This window comes from Aphelocoma coerulescens, chromosome 11 (genome assembly GCF_041296385.1).
Source record: "Aphelocoma coerulescens isolate FSJ_1873_10779 chromosome 11, UR_Acoe_1.0, whole genome shotgun sequence".
In the NCBI taxonomy this organism is placed as follows: domain Eukaryota; kingdom Metazoa; phylum Chordata; class Aves; order Passeriformes; family Corvidae; genus Aphelocoma; species Aphelocoma coerulescens.
The window spans coordinates 12,390,024-12,417,756 of NC_091025.1; the positions used below are offsets into that span (position 1 = coordinate 12,390,024).

A 27,733-nucleotide genomic window follows, 5' to 3' on the forward strand; every position below is an offset into this window, starting at 1 on the left:
CTGGTCAAACACAAGTAGTATTCTTAGACTTGATTTTATACAGTACAACAAGTCCTAAGTTTCCTAGAAATGTTGAAGGAAGGACTAAAAGAAATGTATGAACATAAATCCTCTGGTAAGTACACAAAACAAGCTAGTTCACCCTGTATTCATGATTTTTTATGAAACTCCCAAATTTTCAAGCCCCAAAGAAACAAATAGAGCCATAAGAATAATATTTTTAATTAATATTAATACAGAAAGAGCACATAGTACATTCCTTTCCAGCAGCAGCTCATTCAGCCCTATCATTGGAAAAAAAATAAATTAAGGCTAGTTGAGGGCAACCTGATCCAATGGTTTGTTTCCCTAATGCCTTCTTGGAGACAGCCTTGTAAGTTTAAGAGACTATTTGTGCACAAAACATGGGATGTTTATTAAGCAAAACATCAAGAACAGATAAAAACATGCTTTGTTACAGTGGTAAAAATACAGAGCTTTCAAGCTGCTTTTTACACCAGCTCAGTTGGGAAACCACACCAGCCTGGTGTGCAGCACGGTGGTGCCTTGTATGGAACAGGCAATTGTCAGGGATCATGGTGACCACGCCCAGCTGCTCAGTGCAATATAAAGTGCACGAGAAAAATAAGTGCATTGAAATGAACCATTTATGAGCAAGAGCAATTCTTGTTACACAGAGTACTTGCTTAAAATGGGAATCTCACAGGCTGTTCAGTACAACACAGTATTACAATTTTCAAGAGCACAGAATCAGTATCACATATTAGAAAGACCTTTACTGAACATAGATATTTTTGTATTTTTTCCTCCAATTATCTGCCCCGCCCAAGACAAGCCTGATGTAACTTATGGTGGGTTTGGTTGGGGTTTTCTTGAAGGATTTTGTTTGCTTGAGTAAATCTGTAAGGCATCACCTTTAACTAATACCTTCTCTTTACCCTCTATATTCAAAATAAGCAAGGATTTTGTGGCACAGTGATTTGTTCCATTTTGAACCCCTAGTTCTAAAAATGTTTAGCAGAGCAGGCAAGTTGTATGGGGTGAAGGTTTTTTCCCAGCTACAAAAGTTTATGTCCTACGAAACTTTACATTTTTACAGGCTGTCAGGAACCACGTTGTCAATGTATTTTCCTACTCACATGTTAAGGCCATTGTTTAGCAGTACTTATGAGCCAAACCATGAAGAAATGATCTAAGTGCTATTAATTTGGGGGGACATTCGCCATATAAAAACAAGGAAAAGAACTGATTGGGAGGTTTCCAAATGCATTAAACGACATCAACATTGGGTGCTTAGTCACTGGAATCTTTGGGCATTACAGTTAACAGCAGTAAATGCTTAAAATGCAGGCTTCAAAATAGCTTATTCAAATCCCCTACAAATATATGCTGAAGGCTTAAAAAAACACAAAAAAGTCTGCCTTTTTTACCCTTGCATATAAGTTATGCATATAAGTTCACAAGTTTCCTTTCACAGTGAAATCACTTTTCTGTTTGTATACTCATTTCTGAGAAAGGAAATAAAATTGGGGTTATTTCTATAACATTTCATTTACATTGCCAGATCACCTCCAATGCTGTGCAGTACAGCACAAAGCAATATATTTTAGATTAAAAGAAGACTCCTTGATTGCCAAAACTAATTTTTTTTTTGCATGCTACAGAAGACATCTCTGCCCTCTTCACCAGTAAACAACTAACCAACCATGTAATCATACACTACTGCTTGCAAAACTATTTACCATTTGGCAGTAATCTATAGTACAAAATGCAGGCTGTAAAGCACTGCCTGCCCTTCCAAACACAGTATTTGTCACCAAGAAGTGTGCACAGTAAAGAATATTCCCTACATGTCTCACAGGAAGAGTCCCCACTTCTTTTCCTTTTCCACTGAAAGGCCAGAAGATTGGAGGCAAGAAGCCAAGCAGCTCATTTACACCCATCTGTATCAATTCATTTCTGCTAATAAGAGTATGTATCCTGACAAGCTGGATACATTCCAGTAAAAAAGAGTGGATATTTTGCTACAAGATTATTCACCTAGGAAACTTTAATATGGCTGCCAATTCCAATTCTCTCCTCTGGCCATAGCAGGTCCAAGGCTGTTCTCCAAGCTCAGGCAGCAAGATGTAACTATATGTAATGAGGCTGGGAGGGGTGGAAAGATGACATCGGTGGAAGACATGAAATTAATGCATTGGGGAAAGTCAAAAATAAATCTAGGGCTAGGGAAGAGAAGGAATCCACACATTCAGACTGGTCTCATGGGTACAGGTTTGTGCTTGGGCCTGTGTTTGCTCCTCATTCAAAGGGGACACTGCTTGCACCTCCTTCCAGGTTGGGACACAGTGGGCCTGGGGCTAAAAGGATCAAACCTTGCAGAGCAAGCTGAGTCTATTCTATTACTATTGTCTTTCTTGGCAAGGCCCCTCAGCATTTGCTTTGCAAACAGGGCTCTAAAAACATCACTTGAGGAACATGGATGCTGCAGCCAACCCTCCTGTTCAATACACAGCCGAGGTTGGGCTATCAAACCTGCTGCTCAGATTGCCCAGTGGGCTCGAGCCCATGGGAATGAACACAGGCTGCCCCTACTCTCGTTACCTACAAGTTGCTTTGGTGGCATCTTTGTCAACACAGCTGAGCTGCTGCCCCAAAGCAGGGTGGATGCAGCTGAGGAAATGCCCATGGACAATAACCAATCCATTGACAGATGGTTATAGAATCCATCACCTAAAACCTCACTGAATTTTTTCAGGAGAGAAAGAGGTCAAGAACTTTTGGTAGTACTGAAACAAAAGAGTTTTGCCAAGGAGTACAGACAAGATAAATAAGGCAAGGGAACATGAAAGCCAGGAGACTCTTGGAGGCAAAAGCAACAGTGACACTTCTAATAACCTTTCACTCTTGAGAGTGAAAGAGCAGAGCACACTTCATGCAAAGGCTGATGGAACAGATCAACTCCCTCAGCACCCCCTGCTTTACACAATTAGTCCTTCAAGCAGTTTTCAAACCTCTCTCTACTACCGTTCTATGGTAGAGTGTGTCCCAAACAAAGATTCTAGGTTTTCCAAGAAAAACAAAGTAACCACATTTTCTACAAAAAGGGATCAGTCTCCATTGCCTTTAAAACAGTGGCTTTTTCAATGTGGCTTTTCCTCTGTTGTATTTTGTTATCTCTTCCCTTCTATAGACTTCATCCCAAAAAGGAAGTTTCCATATAAAACATTTTAAGAGTTGAAAATGTACAGTTCATATATATGCAATTTGTACGACCAGGTGTTACTGTATATATATAGTTGCATGTTTGCTAGTCAGTGTAGACAGAAGTAGCTAAAAGGCAACTAAAACAACAGTATTTCATTGCAAACAGGAACCAACAGACCTCAAAGAATAGTATTTTACATTAACACAGGTTTTGCAGCTTTTCAAGTTAGTTTTCATCAGGTACTTGGTATACAGTAAAACTCTGATCTACCTTTATTTATAGTTTCATCTTTCCAGGCAGAGATTTTTAATATTCTCTTTTTAATATTACTAATCCTGAAATGAAGAGTCAGATGTATAACATATTCCCAGGCAGTAGCTTAATGTACTGTAGAAAAGTCAGTTTTGTTTACCAAGGACTAGAATTCACTTCAGTAACATTCCCTGAGGCAATCCATGAATTTTATTGTTTTGTCCTGGAATCATTTGTGTACAGTTGCTGTTCTGTTCCAGACTGCTTTGTTTCTTTAAAAATAGACACTTAGAAAAAGACATCTGTTAACTTTCATTGCTAATTTTATATTTTAGCAATTATGCGTCCCCTTAATGCCCTCTCCTTTTCCTCTCTTTCCCCTCCAAAAATTGCAACTTAACAACACAGCAAGTCTGTGTGCTTGATTTTTGCAAGACAGTGATTCAGATCTTTAAATGAATGTTAATTTTTGGAACTGAAAAGAATGTAGTAGATAACATAATATGCAATGAGCAGTCTAAAATTTATCTTATTAAACTGAAGTTATTTTCTCTTCAGAGAGAATCTACTGCGCTAAAAAGATCAAGGGTGAGGAGACAGGGTGGGGGTAGAGAAACACATGAGAATCCCTGTCCACAGAAAAGTACTGAACTAGAACACTGTATCCTTACATTCCCAACGGATAAGGAGATTTCTCCTGATATAATTTCACCTTTAACACTTCAAAAATGCCTGTGTATCATCAATGCACTTAAAGCTTTTAAGTTTTAGTAACTTAACTTTGTTTATAAAACAAACACACACAAGCACACTTCCTAGAGTGCAAAATGCTTAAATACTTCAGTGACAGAACTCCATATGTAGTTTTTGGAACAGTAAATCCTCTTGATGTCATAGTCAACTTCTTCCATTGCCAGCAACGGTTGCATTGAACTACTCAAAACTGCAGCAAACCCAAGAGTGGGTAACTCTGAACTGTCTCTTCAGTTCTGCAGAGATCCTGGTTCATTTGTATAAACTCATCGTTGGACTTTGATACATGCACATGTAAGCATCACAAAGCAGTCTTCGTGCACAACCTTGGATTTTTCTGGAATCCAGTGAGTGCAATTCTTCTAGAGACATCTTCAGGTATTCACCAACTTCTGGACACGGGGTGACTTGTGGAATGTTAAAGCCATTCTGACCTCCTTTTAAACCATAAGGAAAGAAGAAGAAACAGATTAGGAGAGCATCTACATGTATTTGCTCTTGATAATGTACTTTTATTACGACAGCATCACCAGTTCTTGAAAACGCCTTCTAAAATATGCCACACTGCACTGCTGCAGGGTAAACAGCTATGAAATGTGTATTGTTCAAGAAATCACAACTAGAGTCAGAATAGCGTAGTATTTACCAACAAACCACACCCACACAAACACCACACAAAGCCAGGGAGAACTCTGGGTTTTCATTAACACTAAAAATTCTATATGAGTTTAGGAGAGTGACCTGAACACATAAACCACCTCACATGCACTGAATTTGTTAATAACAAGATAATTGGTAGCAGCTGATGAATTTACAAACCGTGTCTGTACCTGACTTGCAACACTAAGGCAGGGTTTGCTCCTGGCCATCTTCCACATAAAAATGAGCAAATTCAAACAACACAAGTATGGACATCCTGCTGTTCCCAGCAGATATTTTTAGCTTATGAAGAAAAGCTGAAGAAAAATATTTGCAATACAAAAAACCCCCCTAAGATCAGCAGGAGATATTTCCAGCATCTCATGTGATCTAAATTCCTGAAATAAAGTGGTTCTTTACAAACTTCAGTCATACGTATTTCAAGGAGTCTGAAACAAAGCTTGATTGTCTTCTGGCTGTTCTAAGAAAGTGACTCTAATTCTGTAGCAGTTTTCATTTTCAACAAGAGGCAAGATTCTTTTCTCCCTTCCAACTCACACTGTAACAGAGGGGTTCAAGAATACTTCATGCAAAAGTTGTTACTGTAGGTCTGACACTTCATCTGTTACTGTTTTTCTCAGGCACCAGAATTGAGAGTCCATATTTAAATGGAATCTGTTTAAATAGCAGTATCTAAGAAAACACTTGTTTTAATGACATTTGTATTATTACAGGATAACAATTTTCCACTGATAACTCCAAAGGGATTCAAAGGAATAGCATAGATGTTGTAATGTGTGACTATTTCCTTTATTGTAAAGGCATTTACCGTAAATCATTTAAGAAAAAGCAATAAAAAAATTTGCATGCTGACTGATAATCACGTACTTCCTGTTAAATACAAATTGGAAGTACATTCCTGAACTTGATTATTTAAAATTAATTCTCTCTGCCAAATTTACAAAGCATAGAAAAATGTATAAGCAGTCCTGCAAGAAAATTTCTGCAGTTACTTCTACACCATCTGCTTACTAAGGTATCCAATTTAGGTGAAATTCAGAATATGCAAATCAGCAGCTGCCACAAAATCAATGTGCTGAGGTAAGGCTGAGTCAAGATCAGTATCCCAGCATCACGTACATCAAGTTAAATGATCCTAATAACCCAAAACTTCCAGAAATAGTCACTGAAATCTAAAATACATATACAAACAAGTAAGAGGAAATGAAGAGACTCAATGAGAGGTTACCATCCCGATCTGCCATGCTGTCGAAGAAGAGCCAGGCAGAGTCGTCCCTGCCGTACTTCACAAAGGCTACATAGTGGCTGGTCTCGATGCACAGAACTGCAAACAGCTCCATCTTCTGCGAGGGGATGCAGCCGTGCCGCCAGTCCCAGTCTGGCAGATCCTTAGGAAGTGACAACGGATTGAATTTATGACTCTGTCTCTTGGGATGAAGATGAACCTACAATTCAAGTGATATTTCAGAAAAGAAAAAACACCCCATAAGATTATTTGTTTCAGTGGCAAAGCTAGAAAAAACATGACTGCTGAACAGAAGATTAATGGCATTAGAGAAAGAACTGCAGTAACAGTAGCTGACTAAAGGTTTCTTCTATTTTTCTCCACCAGTGTAGTTCAATATTGCCCAGAAAATTCAAATCTAAGGTTAGAAGGGAGGTCAGGTTTAATGCAACGATTTCCTACTAAGCTCAGATTGGAAAACAAGCCATAAGTGACATCTTCATGCAATATCCAAACAGCAAACTTAAGCATTTCTGTCATGAATTTATCAAGTCTACCAAGGTAGCATGTACATAAAATTGGGATTTAAAGCACATGATTACTATTTCTCCACTGTGTCCAGTCCTGGATTTGGCAGTTGCCATGTTGATAAACAGGCAGGAGTTCCTGATCTGTCACCAAAGGAGACACTTCACTTGGTGGGTGGCAGCTGGTGAGGAAGTCTCACTATGCTCTTCTACCTTTCTTTCAATTATCACAGCATTAATAGTTTTGGGTTAAACCCATGAGAATAACAAAGACAAGCACTTACTTGTGTATTGCACGTTTTGCAGAACTGCTTGATTTTGCCAGCAGAAATATCGGTGTCTTCATAACACTCCCTGCACTCGTACATAGCGAGCCCTCCGCAGATGCGGCACTGCCGGGGAGCTGCATTTGCAAGAAAGGCATTAGTCTCCAGGCTGGGGAGGCTTTGTTTTTTTTAAGAAAATGAATACAAAAATGCAGGAGAACTATTATTTTAAATGGAGAAAGACACTACATTTACAAAAAGTTAAAATGAGACTGCTAATCAAAGCAGAAATGTACCACTCTATTTAACTTCTCTTTGGTGCAATGTGCATTAAGAGAAAAACATTTACACTGGTAAGTTGCAAAACAAGATGATAAAAATCAAGTGCATGAAGCAAAAACAGGCTTTTAAATCATGTTAGCTCTCTCTTATCATATTGGTAGAGCTTGCTTAGCCCCCTATGGCTATCAACACCACTAAAAAAAAAAAAAAAAGCATAAGCTAATGGCCAAGACAGTGGAAAAAAAAGGCCATGACAACTTCAGAGATTATTGTTCTAATGAATTTTGGCAGTCTTATTAATTCTAATCTCAAATTTAAAACTAGGTGTCCTTCCTTTGATAATGCAATGAAAAATTCAGTGGATGACCAATGTCAGAAACTTAGGTCACAAAAAGAAGTGATATGATTATGGTTGAAAAATGCAGTCGCAATATGCCACAGCTGCATGTCTTCATCCCAGGTTCCCTTCTAGTCTGATAACCGAATGAACAGCCATATTAATGAACTGCTTTGCTGCTAATAACTTGATTTTAAAAACACCCTCCTGAAATAATTTTAGTTGTACAGGTAATCAAGACTTAAATAAACACAATCAAGGAAATTGTATTCTATACATTCTTCTGTATTAGAGCTTCTAATTGACATAAGGGAAAAAAGCCTTCTAGCCAGTAAACTTTCACTTCTCACCCTGAGCATCTCACACTATCTTGGTAAATATCTAATAGAAAAATAACCCCAAAACAACCCACCAGAAGTACCATTAGTACTTTCACCGTGTTAGGCACTCTCAGCAACTCCCTTTCATTATACAGTGCAATGTTACATACTTACTGTCTTCAAGTAAGTCTGTTATATTTAATTCCAAGGATGGAAAAATTTTATTGAACATTTTGAAGTCTTTCCCAAACCGGGGCATCTGGATAATCAGGCAAGAGGGTGCCTAAGTAAAATACCAGAATATAACGTCGTGAACTTGAGATAAATAATTATCTAAGTTTATAGACATTCTTCTAATGTTATAAATATATTCATGTTATTTAAACTCACAGCCCACTGACAGAGGTATCTAAAAGTATTCATCCTTAAAACAACTTACTGGCAGCAGCTAAGAAGTTTTCTTTTAGTAATTCTTTACCTAAATCATTTTCATCTGTTCAGCCAAAGAATACATGTCATTAAGTGACCCTTAAAATATTTTTGCTATGTAGGCATTCAGATCACTGACACAATATTCCCAATTCCACCATGTCTGCATGTTTTTACACCAAATCCTACTTTTGTCCTGTTGCTGAATGGATAAATATTTAGGTATGATCCCTTCCAACAAGGCAACAGCTGTCACCAACCTCTGCAAACTTCAAATTGCTGTTGATGAATGACCACTCCAATAACTGCTGAATTGTTGGCACTCCAACTTTCTCATTTTTGTCCATAAAAATTTGATAGAAGTAACAGTCTTGTACTTTCTGACCTGCTGATCTAAAAACAGATTTAAAGAAAAGAAAAACCAACAGATTCTGAAGCTTTACTGTAATAGCGAGTATCTTACTAGGAAAATAACATCTACATGAAAATAGTCTACAAAACATTCCCTCTTCGTTGAAATATATTGTGCTTTAAAAAACCCCAAACAAACAACAAAGCCAAACAAAACACAGCCTCCTGCCCCCAACGACTAAGTACCAGGCAGTCAAGTATTAAGTGTGGACTGATTATTGAAAAATTTAAAGAAAAAAAAAAAAAGAATCAGTGTGAGTTTCAGAGAATGTTTTAAAAACATATGGCTATGCATGGCTGAACTACCAACTGACACATACTTCCTAAGCATCTGCATCAAAAACTCCAAGACAATAAAGCAGCTTTCATTGAAGAGACAATTAGGAGTTTCAGTAATAAAATATCAAATGAAACAACAATAATTATCTTCAGTATGATGGGTTTAATGAAACATTTCCTCTAAATCAGGGCGATATTTACACTGCTTCCTGCAGTGGAAGTCTCACACAGATGGCTAATGTTGCTAGACTTGCTCTATAGTTAGCAGAGAATTCTCCAAAAGGATAATCCAGATTCAAGGCTGTCCAGCTCTAATTGTTAATACTCCTTCCAGACCTAGGCAAACTCTGAGGCAGGTTACCACAAACTGCCAATGCAAGCCATAGTAAATAGTCTGGAGAAACATCTTCATCCTCACCAGAAAACAAACAAATAAAAACAAAATAAAAAACCAAACAAAAGCACCAGCAAAAAAAAAACCAACAAACAACCAAAAAACAAAAAACCCACCCTTTCCTCTAAACACACACACCCCTACCATAAACCAATTATCCCCTTCAAAAAATAAGAACCACAAAATCACAACACATTTTGTTTGGACAGGGAGAGGGACACAGGATTAAGCTACCAATTTAAGTATGTTTTGAGGTCAGATGTTCAAAACATAGTCAAGTATCAAGTACCAATGTTTTTCAGATATTTCTGTTAAATAAACATAAATCTGATATATTTGGGAGGAGATCTGGAAGTACAAAAGAAAGGATATAGAAGACCGTGCTCAGGTTGAAGAAATGGTTTTTGCTACTATAGAGAAAAAGCATACAGGACTAACTAGCCTCTAACAGCAAATGAAAACAGTTAGGTAGGAGCTGTTTCATCTCAACATCAAAGTTCCTGGGATGAAATTCCTGGGAACTTTCATCAAATTTGCTATAAACTGTAACCTCCTCCCATCCCAGCCAGCATTTAAGCCAATGTTGCTTTTTAGAGTACTCAGGTGTAGAGAAGACTCTAAGAGCATGATGCTCAGTGTTACCACTACTAATCTTAAGCCTTCTAAGAAGAAAGGAGAGTTCTGAATTTTCCTTGACAAGTTCAGGTATGGGCACAATACACACAAACTGGTGCTAAAAGCTGAATGGTGGAAGATAAGTTTTGTTCTCTGTATGGCACAGATACAACAAAACCCTTGAAGGCCAAAGAAAAAAGATTCACCTTATTTTCAATAGTGGCTCAACTCTTAGGATATGGTGGAATAAAATATTCAAAAATTCTTCTGGATCTGGAGGGAGGAGAGAAAAAAGTTTTGTTAACATGCAAAACCAGATACATTATTCAAGACTCATTTAAAGTGAAGGTTTTCAAAATTTTCATAGAAAAAAAGTAACAGTTAATTTTTACAGCTTTATTACCACAATAAGATTATGACAAACTCTGAACATTTTCATAACAAACCTCTATTTGTTCTTTTAGTGTTAAATGGCCCTAATAAAAGGTACAGGCTCAACAGGGTAACAAAGCTTTCCCGTAAAGTTAAAAAAGATGCTTTGTATTTCAGAGGAATCATCTGGCACCACACAACCTTTCCAGGAGAAAGGAAAGCTTTCAAAAGGAAACAATGAATCTGCAGAAAGCCAGTGAGGAGCAGTGACAGTAACACAAAAACTACACAATAGTCCCAAGTTCATCTAAACTAGAGACTGAGTTCTCTAACCAAGAATGCAGCCAACAGCAGCTTCCCAGAGGGCTGTTCTCCCCCATCACAGTTTGCTGGTGTATTTCTCTCCCTGCCACTAACTGCAGTAAATACTGGTTCCAGCATTCAGTATTTACAAAGAAAGTAGTATTCTCCTGAATAAAAGCAAAATGGCTACATAATACAATGCTAATTAATCAATATATAGAGCAGAAGATCAAAAAGTTGGGAACTGATTTTTCTAACATGATTGGAACATTTTGTTTCTTAAAATACTACATAACCATTGTAACAATGAAATGTTGTAGTGCAAAAGTTTATTCCTCAGAGATCAAAGTGACATTGTGAAAGAGGACAAACACCCCAGCCTTATCACAGTCTTCTCCACCAACTGCTAGAAGAGAGTTACAGAGGCACAGGAAGGCACTAGAAGAAATCCAGGCAGTGGAAGACTGCACAAATTGTTCAGATAAGGTTCTTTACATACCTGAGGAAGCAGAAAAGACCTTTCTAGGAGCCAATGGTCCCTCAGATCTGTGGTAGAGACACTATTGCCACAGCAAAATATTTGGGTGTTTTGTTCTGGTATAATTATATACCAAGGTTCCTCAATTCCTTCATATTAGAGTCTTATAAGTCTCAAAGAAAGGCAAGCCTCCCCCATTACCTTTTTCCTCTGAAGTGAATCCTGATGCAGCCTCAACTTTTTCAAGTATTTTCCTCAGTTTCATTATTTTTGTCGCACATACATATCCATATCTAAGATAAATGGGTTTAATAAGCTATTAGCTAGTTTGTGATCAAGTCAGAGAAGTACGAAAAAAACCCAAACCAACCAACCACCTACCGAAATACAGGTTCTCAAACCCTTCTTTAACTATATACAGTATTTCTTCAAACCTACTCACTATTTCTTCAAACCTGTCACTGATTTCTCATATTTAATCTGACTCCCAGTTTTCTTAATGTAGTATAAATTTAATGCAGTGCTCAATGTTCTTTTATAACCTTTAAGAGCATTTTTAATCATCAACTTAGCAGGATAACTGTTTTCGGATTTGTCAGTCAATTACTTTTGATTTGTTTTCACTCTAATTTGCACCTCTTAATACATCATTTCAGAATGTCACATAATAAACAGCACTGCTGGAGTTGTTAACAAAAAAAAAAATTTCAATATTTGAGAAAAAGTCACAGAGCTGTACTGCTGACCTAAGAAGCTGAGGCTTTGAGTATTTAGTCTTTTCCCCTCAAGTTTTAAGCATGGTAAAAGGACAGTAACACATTCAGCCATCTCAGGCACCTGAGATTTCTGCTACTCAGTGTGTATCCTGCTATCCTACCTATTCCACACACTCTGGAACACACCAGGCAAACCACACACTCCCTGACAAGAACAAGGCTTCAGGGGCCGACATTTAATTCCAGGAATCAAATAAAAACTTTGACATAAATTGTTTAGCGACAGCCCACAGAATTTTGGAACTACAACTGTATTATTCACTTGTTTGAAAAAAATTAAGCTTAAGAACAATAACTTTTCACTGAGATTTTGGTTGCATCTCCTTTGCTCATTGTGCCTAAGAAATTACAAAGGTCATATTAAGTTCTTTTATTAAAAGCATTTTGGTCACTTGCAGACCACATGTAAAAGGTAATGAAACTTCTAAAACACTGCTAAATTTATTGAACTGTGAAACTCCATATAAGATAACCCAAATAATTTTCTTACCATTAAAAATATATAAATATGAATGCTCTGAGAAAACATAACTTGTATTTATCAATACTTTTGTATTCATACTTGTACAAATTTTACAATGGCTTTGTGCTGATCCATTTGCAAATAAGAAACTAGTGAAAATATTTTACCACTAAACAATGAATAACTATTTCCAGTTATCACTGAATAAATTTGCCATTAAGGAAAAGTAAAAATACTAAAAAAAGTACACTGAGTAGCAGAAGATAGCCAAATTTCTCAGATTTTCAGTAGGAATGCAAACACTGCAGGATCTCTCTAATTCACGTTAGACTAGAGACCAGTTCTTGTCTTTACTTACATTCTCAGAGGATTCACAATCTCTGTCCGCAGCAGCTCCTGAGTCTCACTATAATACTCTACATCATTCATTTCTTTAGGTCTGAGTAGCACAGTGTCCAAAACAGAGCTAAAAGAAAACAGGCTACAAAGAAAAAAGGAAAAGGAAGGTTGTTTTTACCATTTTAGATGTCTGAGCAACATAAGACAAACCAAGCAAAGCCACAGAAGAATTAACTAAACAAACTCAAAAGGAGGCAGTTATGGACAGGGGACACAGCTGCACTAAATAGCAAAGTCCACTCCAACCCCATATCCTTTCTGCAAAGTACAGAACCAGCTGCCCAGGCGGGGTTGCACAAAGAAGCTGTAAGAGGCATTTCCCTCCCTCCACCTCCTGGCCTGTGTTCTCCTTATTCTTCAACCATTTACAGGCCAGGGACTCCCTTAGTCTAAACAAGCAGATCCATAAGGGCCAGTCCAGTTTGGACATGGGCAGCGCTTCATTGCTCGCACTGGGAGGGCACAGGGACTGCAGCACAGGACACTGGGAGCTGCACAGCAATACACACAGACAGTCAAGCAAAGATCACAGGTTCTGCATTTCTAGCATGGGATGCCACTATACAAAATATGAACTTACCAGAATAAGGTGGAGTCTAAGTAACAGGAGTTGTAATGACCCTGGATACCTTTCTTCTTTCCAATCATTGTCTCTAAACCTTCTTTTTCCATTTTTGGAGGAGTGTTTTCTTCTACAACTTCACTTAAGTAACCTCCAAAGGCTGAAATTTTTTTTTTCAAAAGACACTTTAAAGCCTCAAATTTTATCGCCCTTGAGATTTTCCTATTAATGTTTTATAGCTAAGCTGCTGCCTTAGTGTAAGCATTCCTTCTCTGGACTAGAATAGCATTACAGCTGAGACTCACTGTCTTCCAGAGAGTGAAGAAGGCCTTACATTCCACACTAGAGTGCTTCAGAAAGCCTGCAGCACTGAATTAATTTTATCCAGTAGGAATGAAGTTCTCTTTTCATTACATATGCCCTGTTCAAACTATCTTACAAGTATCAGACACTTTTTTTTGCTGTTGTCCCAGGCAATACAACATGACCCAAGAAATCTAAAATACTCGAAGTTAAGGAAAAAAAGGAGTTTTTCACCACTAACTTCCATCATAAAAATACATGCTTTTCTTTGTTAATATTTAGAGAATAAAATAATTTTATGTTATAGATTATAGAAAAATAACTGCCTTTATTTCTGATAATGTAATCATACAATGCTAGAGTTGTAAATACCACTTACAGCAAGATTGTTTTAGAAGTTCTAAAGTAAAAGGTGTACAGCATAAAAAATCCTATAATTTTATGACATTTATTTTAATATATTAACATTTTCTTGTTCTAAAGCATAAAAGAATAATTCAAGAATCACTGTATTCTGTACAGGCTGATCTTCTATTCATTAATCTCAATTAAGTAATACCTGTACAGATTTCCAAGTGTTCAATACAAAGAACTTATTGCAGGAATGAATGAAACCAAAGCCCTGGCCAGTTCCCAGCTGATAAAAAAGAAATAAGCAGAAGGTCAGAAGGTCAGTACCTAGAGAGTTGCAGCGCTCGATCTGGTTGGAAACAGGCTGGAGTGAGGCAAACCTGGAATCTGGCCTGCAGCTTTTGAGTTTAACAAAAAGAGCTTTCTTTGGAGCACAAGTAAAGTATCGAGTTCCTTTAAACGTTCCATCCGTACAGCCTGCACATTCATCTTCCTGAAAATTCAAGTGAGAATTCACTGGTTTTCTTATTTCTACAACTCTGCAGTAAGACATTTGATAAAGTATCTACCCAGAAGTCACCCTTCTGCTACTCTAAAGTGTGATGCACACTCTTTCTGGAATTTAGTATCCAAAGTCTCGACTGAGGTGTTGTTTAACTGGATTTATTGAGGAAAATTAAGAGTTGCAGGTTTCTTTCTTCATGGTTAAACTTTCACTCCATCCAAAATAAAACAAGAATTCCATCAGAAGCAGTGTGGGAGAGGTGGAAGGGGAGACTGTGAATTTAACCTAGTCCAGATCCCTTCTGTAGTTAGAAAGAGCACTTTTTACAACTTAATTTAAATCACTGAGCATGGGGAAGTGTTAACAATTTCAGTGTGACTTGGCTGCACAAGGAAAATGCCTACTTCAAAACACACAAAATGTACATCAAGGAGAGATAACACAAACTAGGAGTGAACAACAACAAGCTGTTCTCTTCAAGAACAGGATTTAAGGTATATTGCCTGCTTACTAACAAGGGCTAGGCTTTAATGCAGAAATGCACGAGTGACTCCCAGGTCAATGCATGACACCCTATGGAGCAGTCTCAGAATGCCTGTGGCTTCAACTTCACCCAAAACACCCACAAGACCAGGACTTTTTTACAACAGCTGGAATTCCAGTCACATTCTCACTTTGCTTGTGTTTTACAAAATTTTATACTGCTTTATGTAAAATTTTATTGGGTATTATCCCAAAATAAAGAACCTCCTCTCCCTAATTGTGCATACATTCATTTAACTGATACCCCATCACAACCTTGGCAACAGCTGCCACAGAGGAAATGTCAGTATGCAACAGCAATTAATGTTTGAGGCAACTGTGCTTTTTTTTTTTTTACAAAGGGCCCACAGAAACACATAAAGCACATGGTTGTCAAATCAACAATATCACTACTGTCAATTATCAAAACCAGTCCTATGGCTCTGACAGTCATCACTCTGACTGCCTGTTTGCTGATATGCAAACGACAAACAAACAAAAAATTATATTCAACAAAGACTACTACAGCTAGAGAATTTTATATAAATTTCCATTTCAAAGGACCTTTAAATTTCATCTTTCAATTACAATCTCCATAATGTAAACAAAGGACACTCCTTTAATGCAAGAAAGTGATCAGTCCTACATATTCCATTACCCATTGTGATACAAAGACATCTCAGAGCCTATTAACAGGGTAAGGTATAGGGCAGCCCCAAAAGTCAGAGCTTATCAAAGAATTTAGCACTAAGGAGATCACATGGTAACCTGTTGGGGCAAATCCCCCAGACTGGCTGTTTTTGCAGCATATACAGGTACCAGCTCTGATAAAGAAAACTAGTAATTAACATTAATATGAACTAGAATTATATTTACCAGTTCCAGTCCTGCTAATACTTCATTTACTCCAGGGGGCTGGCCAATCCAGCGGATTACTCCGTAGAAAGGAGGATTTTCTTTAACTTCTGCCAAGGAACCTGCTTCAAGACCATGTGAGTTTCCAACTGGTCCTGCTGTTGATGGACTCTCCTGGGTAGCTGTAGTATTCACATCACCCATGACTGACTGAACAGATAAAGAGAGAGGACTATGTCCCATAGTACCATTAGTACTTGTTGTTTTTGTCAAGCTAAAGGGGAGGGAGTGAAATCTGTTTTCTGTAGACACAGAGTTTGTTACAGGTGGCTGCAGTGGTGGTGAAGAATGCCCAAATCCAGAAGATGAATCAGTAAGTGATTTTGAAGGGTCTTCAGCAGCTGTTAAAATCAAAACCAAGATGTTAGTTAAGTGTTGGGTTTTTTTTCCCTGTATTAAAAAAGGAAAGACTTGGCTATCAAACCAGCCACATCTGATTTAACAGGTGGGAAGCACTAACAGCTGGGGACATTTAGGAAGACTTTTGTCACTTGGCAACACTGGAGACACAGAAATGACTGAGCAGACACTGCTGCAGTCCCACCACTTTTACCACAAGCAACAGAAATGAACAGCACAGAGAAAGGAGATGTTAGAAACTACAGGAAGGTTTAGATTGAAATCTTTTTTTTCCTCCTCACATGAGGCTTTCTTTGAACATGAGCTAACAGCTCCAAGGATTATGACTGTAAGGGACAAAACTAGGAAGAGCTCATTGGTCATTATGACTAAGGGAATTCTTTGGTTCAGAGCTTATAGAGACATAAATAATTGCTTGCAAATATTATTTGCAAATGGAAGAGTGCTTATTCCCCTATCACAACAGACTTTGGTTTTAATACAAGGAATCTATCAGTATCTATAAAGAATAAAGGATTAAATATGTCATGACCAATGCAGTGCCTGATAAAAGAGATCACAACTCTATGTAACAGCACAAACACTCTGTCTTATCTCTCTACATAGTCATAGAATACCCTGAGTTGGAAGGGTCTCTAATACACAATTGGTATTCACAGAACAAAAGCATCTTCATCTTCACCTGTTCTCCCCATGCTATTTCATTAAATGAAGTTAATGTCTTTAAAAATGTTTAAAAAAAAAAGACATGTTACACAACCAAGAATAACTTTAACCCCTTTTCTTTTGTGGTTCAGTGAATTTAGGGGCTAATGCTGCTATAGGTTTCCATTGCAAATTAACATTATTAGTTTAGTATTTACCCCTTCAGTCACAAAGCCAGTTAGCCACATTTTTCTAAAGTTTACCAGGAAAGAAAAAAGAAAGAAAAAAAAAAATAGGTCTGGAAGCAAATCAAGCGATATTGATCCTTTAAGTGTGTGCACTCATACTTTTAAAAACCAAAAGGGAGATTTTACAGAAGTAACTTTTTAAAAAATACAGAAAAAACCCCCATGTATGCTTAGATAATTTCCCTGCTCCTACTTCCAGACTGATTAGCTGGCATGGCAGATATTACAGTTCCCTTGGATCTGTAACATTAGCTACAAAGACAGGCAAAATACAATTACTCCGTATACTCAGCTACAAGGAATATCTTTGTGTCTTCCCTCCCAGCCTCAGCTTTTATTCTGCCTGCGAGACATGTGCATTCCCACAGAGCTGCACATGAGTTGCCAAGAACGTAATCTCCTACATGCAGAATAAAACCACAGGTCACACCAAGACAAGAGTACATTTTACAGGGCTTTCAAAATGCTTTTTATGTAGTATGTATTCCACTAAGACAACACAGTCCAACTCTTTTACATTTAATCTCATCCTTGTTTTATTTGAAGAGCATAATGTACTCTAGTTCTGTTTTGTGGGTTTCTAAAATAAATATATAAAAAACTATCCTCTCTCTTTACCTTCATCAATATACCATGGGGGTTTTGTTTTTGTTTGAGGCTGAGAGTCAACGGATGAGCCATTTAATGTATAGAAGACTTCAGATCTGCTTCTATTTCCAGGTTCAGAGGTAGATCCTAGAACACATTTTATTGAAGAGATTAATCTCTATTTACAAAAGGTCACTTACACTCTTATTTCATAGTATAAATTTGTTATACTTTCAAGAATACACAACTGCCTTTCCACAAAGGAGCAAACCCTCCCATCAAGGCTAACACAGTTCTAAGCTTACAACAAGGTAGAAGTCTACACCAAACCAACATACACTCTAAGCTGAAATTTCAAGTCACCAAGCTGAAAAGAAGGCAGCAGATATCTCTCAAGAGCAAATTTTTCGTGACTATAAATTATGGACAGAAGAAAGTATTTGCAATACAGTTACGGCAGGTGGGTTTTGGTTTTAAAGCACTGAAATTTCACAGTAGGCAAATAAATTACTGATCTACTTTTAATTCTATAACTTGTGCCAACATATAACCACAGTTACTACAGTGAAGATCATCTCTGCCAGCATCTAATGCCAAGTAAAATGACAACTTACAGAATATACTATCATGAGTATTCTACTACCCAATGTAGACATAGAATTTTGATTTTTGCCTTTAGAAATTAAAAAAAAAAAAAAAAAGGATAAATTGTTTCTCTTTCAATTTTGGGTTTTTTTTCCTGGGAGGATTTTCAGAGCTGGACAAAAACAGAGCCAAGGAAGTTTATATTTTAGGAATTCAATTCTGGTTTTGAATCACAGCAAAATTAATACAGGCACTATTAAGTAGATCTGCTCCTGGGCTAAAAATTTTGAAGCTTCTTGTTCTGCAAGAAGACAACAGCAAACTATATTTACTAAAAAACAAAACGAAACAATAAACACACACCACACTTCCAGAGAAACGGAAGGCAGCCCTGACCTGGTGATACTAGATAACTAGGTAATATGGTCTTGAATTTTTGCTAAACCTCAAACTCTTTTTCATGAAAATGAAAGCAGTTTGAGCAATCTTAACTTAAACTGTCTACCATCTTTATAATGATTAAATCATACTAACACTACTTCACAGAAATTTAACTTTTAACTACAGTTGCACTTGATCTTAAAGGTCTCCGCCGACCTTGATGATTCTATGAACTTGACACATAACTGAAATAATAAATCAACTGATAAAAAGAAGATTTTTTTTTACAAGCAACAAAATTTTGTAATCTTACATAACTAAAGAAAATCCCTTGCCATACGTACCTATAGCCTTTGGCTTACTATGATTGAACGAGCTTTTGTCACCACTTCTTGAGGTATAGGCAAGCTTGGGAGGTCTCCTGTCCTGTGACACAGTCTCTAAGACATGGTACATGAAGAGAGTATTAGCTTCCCTTTTCTAAAGTTCACCTCAGAATGTAACTGAACAAAGGTCTGCCATCACAAGCTTTAAAACTGAGTGGAACAAAGCCTTGTTTGGCACATAACCAACATTTTATATGTATACAATTTGCTTTTATCACATCAGCAATTGTTTACTCCGAAGTCTACCATTACTTCTTGAACATATCAAATAGGTTGACTTTACATCCTTCAACATATGTATCTATTTCCATTATGGGAAACAGATGCAAGAAATTTTAAGGTTTTTATTCTACCAACACATCTACAATAAATGCTCTTTTCAAAAAATGGAGACGTCCCCATGAATTCTCCAGAGAAGAGCAGAAACTTTGTGCAAAAACATGCATCTCAACTAAACCAGCATGCAGGAGGCAGACATAAGAAAAGTCAGTCAAACTGAAGAGTGAGAGCAACAGTTACAGACTACAGTGTCATTAGAACCTGCCTAGAGACAGAGCCCAAACAAAGTCTCATATAAACTTTTTTCTCTTCAGAGAAGGAATCAGGGTACTGTAGTTGTTACAAATTAACACTATTCAGTGAATTACTGCAGTGAATTTTTCCAGTCTTGACAGGCATTTCCAAGTATTTATTCACAGAATGTACACCTAATACTGTCAACACCTTTCAAGCAAAGAAAGAACAGCTTTCTGATCAAGATACTTGAACTCCTGGAGTAAACTGAACAACAGTCCATAGAAAAGATTCCCACTACAGACACTCACATATTCATGAGTATTATACACTGCATAGTATTTTAAATACTATACAATTTGACAGGAATTGTGTTCAGTATTAAAGCTTTTCTACTAGTGAGACTGTAACCCAAAGGAGGGCGAAACTGAAGAGAAGTATAACATAGAAGGTAATTCAAGTGAATTTAGGATATTAATTCTGCAGTATTGTTTTAATCATATAACTGTGCCTAGGTGGAGGATGTCCTAGATGTTATCAAAGTCTGCCTTCTGGCTAAGAAAGCAGGGCATACCTGGAATAACATCATTGATATGCAAAAGAAGTGTACTTTCAACACTTGCAAAACTGCACAGCTGTATTCCATTATATCTTCCATCCCAGTTTCCAATCGGATTATCCTAAAAATAGAAAAACACATTACATGTATCCCAAAAGAAGATTTACATCATACTGAGTACACACATATGTCTTTAGGAATATGAAAAGTGGGAAAATGAAAGATTTGACAACATCTACTTTTTCCTGTAACAAATTTTCTATTTAGAATAGGCAAACATTACAGTCTTTAAAGACAAAAGCTCAAAACCTGCTCTCTTGAGAAGTAGTTCCTACTTTAACAAGCATTTCTCTTCTAAAAAACATTGCTGATAAACAAGCTAGAACAACTCCAGTGCATTGTTATGGAACAGCTGCTGCAACCAAGAAAATGGAAGCATCTAACCTATAAAACCAGAACAATCTTGAACTACCAAAAATTTAAAAGCTGCTTATTTAAAAAAAATTCATGTTGCTAGAAATAATTTTTAATGACAAGCTTCACATTTTCTTGAGAGATCAACTTTTGTACTTGAAACTCATACTTTTAAGGTAGAACAAAGTCAAACAAAACAGTTACATGAAGAAAAGCTTTTTAAAATGGCTAACAAAAGAAAAAGACATCCAGCCTACTTTTTTAACAGGCAGAACAAAGCCAGTCTCACAAGACGAACACTCAACTCCATGACTTCAGGACTGACACCTAACATGGCAAGTAGCTCAGTGGAGGCTCCTCAGAGTAAGCAGAGTATTTTGCCTGTTTAGCATCAAATAGGACACCATTTACCTGATGCCAAGAAACAATTACCACCAAGGGGCATCTTTGAACACAGTGTTTATTTCCCATTTTAGGTCAGCCTCCACTGAAGTAGCTTGTGGATAATGTTTCTTCTTCTAAGTGCATGTCATTCACTAGCTAACACACATGCAGAAGTTATTAAAGTCAGATTATTTTCTTACCATGTCCACTCCAACAACGTATCCTAAACTTTCGTTTCCTGGTAAGACATCACAGAATATAACTGTCCCATACTCTATACTCTCTCCTATCTTCAGAGAAACCCTGGAGTTGATCTCCAGAGGAGGAAGTTCTACCTGCATTGCGTCAACTGGAGCTGCATAGTCACTTTCCAGTTCATTGTCATCATCTTCCACCAGCTCCAGTTTGTCCAAAGCAACAAAAACCCCACAATCCTCATCACATCTGAAAAGCTGCTTGCCTTGGTACTGTCCATCAGTAAAGCCCTGACCGCGACCTTCTTCCTAAGTGTCGGAGGAGGAAGAGGAAGGAAAAAAAAAAGAAAAGATAAAAAACCAAACCATGTATTCTGTGAAAAAACAGACTAATAAAAAAGCAGCAACACAATCCAGTGTTTTGGACAAACTGCACTAAGAATTTGCCTGATGAACTATCATTATATTGAGAGAATTCTGTTGTCAGAATGCGTGGCAAATATACAAACTGTCTATCTTAGGAGAATAAAGAGCAAGATGTCATTAGATTAGGGAGTAGCCGCAGGCAGAAGCCTTTATACTCAGAGAAGCACGTTTTCTTCGGGTGCAAATTTTGCTTCAATCATCAAATTTTTGCCATATCAAGACAAGACTACTTCATACTAGACATACTGCTAAGCATTCAAAAATTCCACTTATATGCCATATAAAGTGAGATGATTCTCAGAAACACTTGGGCCTGATATTCCCTGAGGTTCTCAGTGGGAATTACAAAGACTTCAGGAAAAGTTTAGAGAGTACTTTGAAAAATATACTCCTACAACAAGATGAGAACTCTCCTGAGTTCAATAGCTTATGGTTGGCATTAATTTTGCACAAGTATCTCACAAGGAGCACACAACAGATACATTCTCTATTTTAACTAGTTGCCATTGGACTTTTAGGAATCTACAAAAACAGCAGCCCTAAAATCCAACCCCGCATTTATGGACTGTATCCTGACACCAGAAAACAAAGTACTCAACAGAAATCTGAGAGTCAGATATTCACATGATAGGGATGCAAGCATTTTTGCCCAGAGAAGTTGTGGATGCCCCATCCATAGCAGTGTTCAAGGCCAGGATGGATGGAACTCTGGGGAACCTGGTCTAGTGGAAGGTGTCCCTGCCCATAACAAGAGGTTTGGGACTACAGGATATTTAAGGTCTCTTCCAACCCAAACCATTCCATGATTCTATGAATTAAATTTTTCTGGGCTAGAGGACTCAGAGTATGTTCAAGTCTTTCTGCCAGCCCATGCACCACATCCAGCTTCACTTAACATGGAGATTACAAGGCTGTGATATGGCACATTCACATAAAAATATTTATGAGAATGAAGGTACAGTTTTTAGGGGTAACTATGCTTCTAGAAAAAAAATTATTAGGAGTTTCTCCTTATAGTGAAGATTTATTTAGCTCACCTCATAAAGCATATCTGATACTACCCCTTAGCAAGTAACTTACCAGCAATTCTACTCCAAAGTATATCCCTGTTAGGGACCTTTCTTGCATTAAGGGCCCTCTGAAGCGAACAACTCCAGGATATTTCTCATCCCCTGATCTCAGCTGTACTCTAACAGGTGAGCCAATATCTATCTGGACGCCTTTAGCTAACCTGCTTTTGCTTTTAAACAAACTGTATCTTTCCTCACAGTTAGTAATAGCCAGAAGCAACTCTGCTAGTTTTTCATTTATTTCTATAACATCCTTCTCATCCACAAACAAGATTGCATGAGGTTGTTCCAGAATCTTTAATCCAATCTGCAGTTTCTTGCCTTTACATGGAATATTTCTGGAGTGTGCCACAGAAGAACGGTCTTGAAAAAACTGCCCAATGCTACCTTTGGGCACTTTCAAGAGCTTTTGAGTCTGCTTGTCTATGACACTGCATTCCTGGAGAAGCAAGTAAAAGATCCGCTCTTCCCAATAGGACGAACTTGCTTTTTCTTGACTCCATAAGCCTGAATTCATTGTGATTAAAACTTTAAAAGCTGCACAGAAGTCTTCAAGAAAAATAAGCTCTTGATTTATGTGCAGAGATCTTTCCAAATTCTACTGAAGGGTCCAATCTTTGTGAAACAGTGCAATATTCCTTCTGCAAAGAAACACATTCAGAGCAGGAAGCCTAGAACAAAAAGAAAAGAAAAAACAATTGAATTGGGTTAAGTACAGCTAGTCTTAAATAAAACATAAAACAATTTAAATTTGTGACCAGACTCATTCCTCATACAGATCAGAGTTCAGCAAATGCAAGGCAGTGACCACAATCCCAGAACAGCCACTGTACTGCTGATCATGGACAGACCCATTTACCTATCTCTGCTCCTTATTGCTGTGTATTTCATTTCCTTCTCTAGTTCCTTGAAAAAAGGCGTTGTGGAAAACATGTAATGAAATGCAGAAAACAAAGAAAACACACATAAGTGAAAGCAAAAAGAAAACTTAAGTGCAAATGAACATGAATAAACAACCTGCTCTAGTTTACAAACAATATTTTAATGAAACTTTCCACTATAAAGTTCTTTTCCCATGTTTAGTGACTACTTATTTCTGACAAAGTGCACTGCATCTGTCATCCTGCATAACATTTTGATTTAGTGAAGCAGAAAATTGTGTTGACAAAATAGAGCAGCAGAAAATGGGAACTTTAGTAACTTGTAACAGCCATTTCTTTAATAGAAATGGACAGTTCCAGTAATATACAATATATGAAAACCAAATTGTGCCAACATTGCAACATGCAATTCTCAGAAAAAAAAATTGGAGGCTCTTATTTTTATCATTCTAGAAAGATAATTCACTTCAAAGTAAGAAATACTTTCAGTTATTAAAAAACCATGGAAGCAAACACCTTGGTTAAACATCATCTTAAGAACTATAGCTCACAACCAACGAAGTGAAAAGAACAATTTAAAAATACTTCTTTGAGCATATGTGTCGCTAGTTCACACTGGATACACAAAGAAAGATTTTTGGAAATAAACGGATCTTCTTGGGACATACAAAGGGGTCTGTTGCCTTTGTTCCCCATTGCTACTAATAATGCTGTAATTATTTTCCTCATCTTTTTAAACAGACAGAGTATTCAACAAAACTCTTTCCCCAAAGAAAAGTAGTAACTATAGACAACCTGAAATTTGGGCAAAGTCTCAACTTTCAGTCCCTAGGAGCTCACACATTCCTGTGCTGCCTCGGTGAGGCTCTTGTACCATCCAGACACTCAAACCTGCTTCGCATCTGCACACATGTGACACGTGGGTGTCAGTGTCACCACCACACTTCCACACTGCTACTGCAGCAGCTCACAGGAGTTCTGTGGCTTAATGTGCTTCCATCTGCAAAGTAATTAACACCTGAGGAGCAGGATCTAAACAGTCTATGATCTCGCTGAAGGAAAGTCTGGTAGACCATCCATGTGTTTCCAAGCTAAAAAATATTTGTCCTCACTTTCATTTGATACATATAAATGGGCTTTAACGTTTGTTGATGATTAACAAAAAAGTGGTGTGAGCATGGGACTGAAATAGTTTATGTGGAAACTGATGAAGAACACAGCAGGATTCCCCTCCCCCTGCGCCACATGGGAACATGATTAAATGACCATTAGTTTTTTTTTAAGTCTACTCAGATGTTAAAATAAGAGTTTCATACAAGTTCTGACTGGTTTGCTTCCCTTACTTTTTTTCACACAATGGGAAAAAAAACTTGTCTTGCTCTTCATAGTTCCATTTTATGTTCTCAGCTTTCAAAAGCTGACACACTTCACTTACCTTTCTTTTTTTTTGAGCCATTCCACAAAGTTTCTCAATCCCCAGTAGACTACAAACAAGTATCTCTGACATTACAGGGATCCTGATAAATAATTAATTTTAATTTTAGTAAGTATGTATGGAATAATATATTAAAAGAGGAAGTCCGTTCAACAGCTTAAAAAAGGTTGATTGAAAAACTTTATTTAAAATAAGCTTTATCATATCTATTTTTTAGTAAGTATAGCTTGCTTGCAAGTTCATTGCTGCAGTAATAAAATCTTCACATGTTTAGTAGTAAAGAATTCAGTGTGAAAAGATGCCAACAGCTGCATTTAGATTATGTAATAACTTTATGTGGTGTGTGGTCAGTCTTTCAAAGCCCTAGTCATCCACAGAAATGCTACTAAACCCACTGGATATAGTACCAAATGGCTTTCTTTCAATAAAGAATTCATTATCCCTATATAAAAATGCCTTCCTTTAAAAACTTATCTACAACCACTGTCCCATACAGCTTTAAAAGCCAAATACCCTTCTTTTAGAATAATACAAGTGATAAATTAGATTTCAAGAGCACAGAAAAGCTTGTTAAAAGGACATTAAGTTTTGGCAGTGTATCAAAAGTACATTTACATATACCACTGATTTTAGGATTATTTTTTACAGCCATTTTCCATGGAATTCTGTGAATAAAGTAAAATCTTTGCTGAACAAACAGGGTAGTCATATCAGACTATGACCAAAATAAACTATTAGACCGCTGTATGATTAATTTGGAAACCAAACAACTTAATCCTTACCAAAAAGTCAACACTGCACAACACACCAGCAACTACAACACTTCTGCAAACCCAAGAGTACTTGACCACCAATACAGACAATTTAAGTGTCAGAGCCTGTTAAGTTGCATCCTTCTGTTCCACCTACTACCTCATTTTTTTCATGCTCTAAAGACTTTGGGGAGAAACAGGCAAAACACAGTTACAACTGCAACACTACACAGTTTGCAAGAAAAACACTTTTAAAAAATTGTCAGGTGTAGGCCATAAGCTACCTAACTTCAAAGCTTCCCTATCTTCCTTTATTCCTCTGTCATGAGCGACTGTTGCCGCTACAGAGACATCTCATCAGAATAACAGTTTGCTCTGAAATTCAAGAACTCTGTTTCTACCCTGCAGGAGCCTTACATGAACTATATAGAGATGTTTAAACCAGCTATCAGGTTTCAGAATGAACACACGTCTGTGGCTCTGATTCAGAGTATAAAATGAAAAGGCTAAAATAAACTGTATAGTTTCTTAAAAAAACTTCCACTATATACCAAAAATAATTTAACCACCTGAGATGCACAGTTCTGTTTTTCAACAGCCCAAAACCAATTTTCACGTGAAGGTTAAAACTAGGAGCAAGGAAATTTAGTTGCAGCTCAATGTACACAGAATTACATGTCGGCAATACAAGCCATGAGTGGAAGAAATAGAAACTGTTTCTCAAAACAGCGGTTGAAACAGTCCAATACAAAGATGTTCAGGTAACATGATTCCTAAGGGAAAATGCACCTGCAGTTGTGTTCGGCGTTTTAAATCTGATTCAAAAAATCCCCGTGAGAGGAAGAACAGGAATCATTCTCAAGGGCCAGAATGCTGTGGCGTTACGAGATTTGCCAGTACGGCCGCTCTGCAGACACCCCGCGTCCAGTCTTCCCCAAAAATATGAAATAGGTGTGCTCAGATTCCGAAATTATACGGAATATCGTATTTCACTTGGTTCTCTCACGGAGTGCTTCATGGCAAGACACGCCCGTGAGACCCACACGGCTCCGTGCAAGGCTCAGCTTTGGAGAATAATTATCCTCCCCCCCCAAATCTGAGCATTTTCTCTCTCCTCCCCAGGCGGCTGTGTGCAGGACGGGGAAGGAAAGTCCCGAAACACTTCTTGAGTAGCCAACGCGTTGCCCGGGGATTGAGGCTGAAGTGCCAGAAAGGCCCAGCAGGGCCCGCCAAGAGCGGAGCCACCGCCACCCCCGGCCCAGCCCGGCCCCGCCGCTGGGCCCGGCTCCCCCAGCACCGCAGGGGCGGCTGCGGCGGCTCACGGCGACCGCCCACGGAACCGGCCGGAGCGCGGCCTGATCAGGCCCCCGCGCCAGCCGCGCCCCTGCCTGACGGCGCCGAGCGACGTCCCGCGGCAGCGCCCGACCCCGCTCGCTCCTCACCTCCTCATGCCCGGCCCGGGCTGGGCCTCCCGCCCGCGGGTCCGTCCCGGCGCCCTCACGCGCCCGACGCGCCGGCCCGGCCCGCTCCGCGCTCCCCCATAGCCGCCGCGGCCGCGCAGCGAGCGCCCGCACACCCGCTCCGGCTGCCCCGGCAGACCCTCCCCCTCGAGCCCCCGCCGTGCCCGCAGCCAATCACAGCGCGCCGGGGCCAGCGCTGCGCAGCACTATTGGCGAGAGGCGCCGCCAGTCACCAGCGGATTCGGGGCTTTCCAGTGTACCGCGGTTGTATGAGCCGCAGGGGAGGGGGCGAATGGCCGAACCCGCCCCTGGAGAGCGCTGATTGGTCGCGCAGAGTGAGGGGGCGGGACTTCTGGCGCTCCGGAGGCGCTGATTGGACGGCGTGCGCGTGCCCCCAGCGGTGGGCGGGCACTGCGCCCCGGGGTCGGTGCCGCTGCCACGGCCCGGTGCCGGCCCTGCGCGGGCGCTTGGCCGCCCGAGGGCTCTGAAGCTGAGGGATGCGCTGCCCGAGGCCGCCCCGCTCCAGCCCGCCCTGGGAAGGGACA

General features: G+C 38.6%; 1 protein-coding gene across 2 annotated transcripts; it reads right to left on the reverse strand.

Moving 5' to 3' along the window:
• Positions 1–198: 198 nt before the first annotated feature.
• CYLD (CYLD lysine 63 deubiquitinase) lies at positions 199–27,308 on the reverse strand. Of its 2 annotated transcripts, none has more exons than XM_069027072.1 (17): positions 27,171–27,308; positions 22,671–23,331; positions 21,306–21,473; positions 20,188–20,293; positions 19,059–19,154; positions 17,779–17,895; positions 15,869–16,248; positions 14,293–14,458; positions 13,330–13,471; positions 12,709–12,831; positions 11,313–11,404; positions 10,165–10,231; positions 8,520–8,652; positions 8,005–8,113; positions 6,910–7,028; positions 6,102–6,318; positions 199–4,650 (listed from the first exon to the last, which is right to left on the reverse strand). In XM_069027072.1, exons 2-17 carry the CDS (start codon positions 23,175–23,177, stop codon positions 4,466–4,468), a joined length of 2,727 nt encoding a protein of 908 aa, XP_068883173.1. In that variant the 5' UTR covers positions 23,178–23,331; positions 27,171–27,308; the 3' UTR covers positions 199–4,465. The 2 variants fall into 2 exon arrangements, with proteins under 2 accessions (XP_068883173.1, XP_068883172.1); XM_069027071.1 differs by having other exon boundaries at positions 21,171–21,473.
• Between the last annotated feature and the right edge of the window lie 425 nt (positions 27,309–27,733).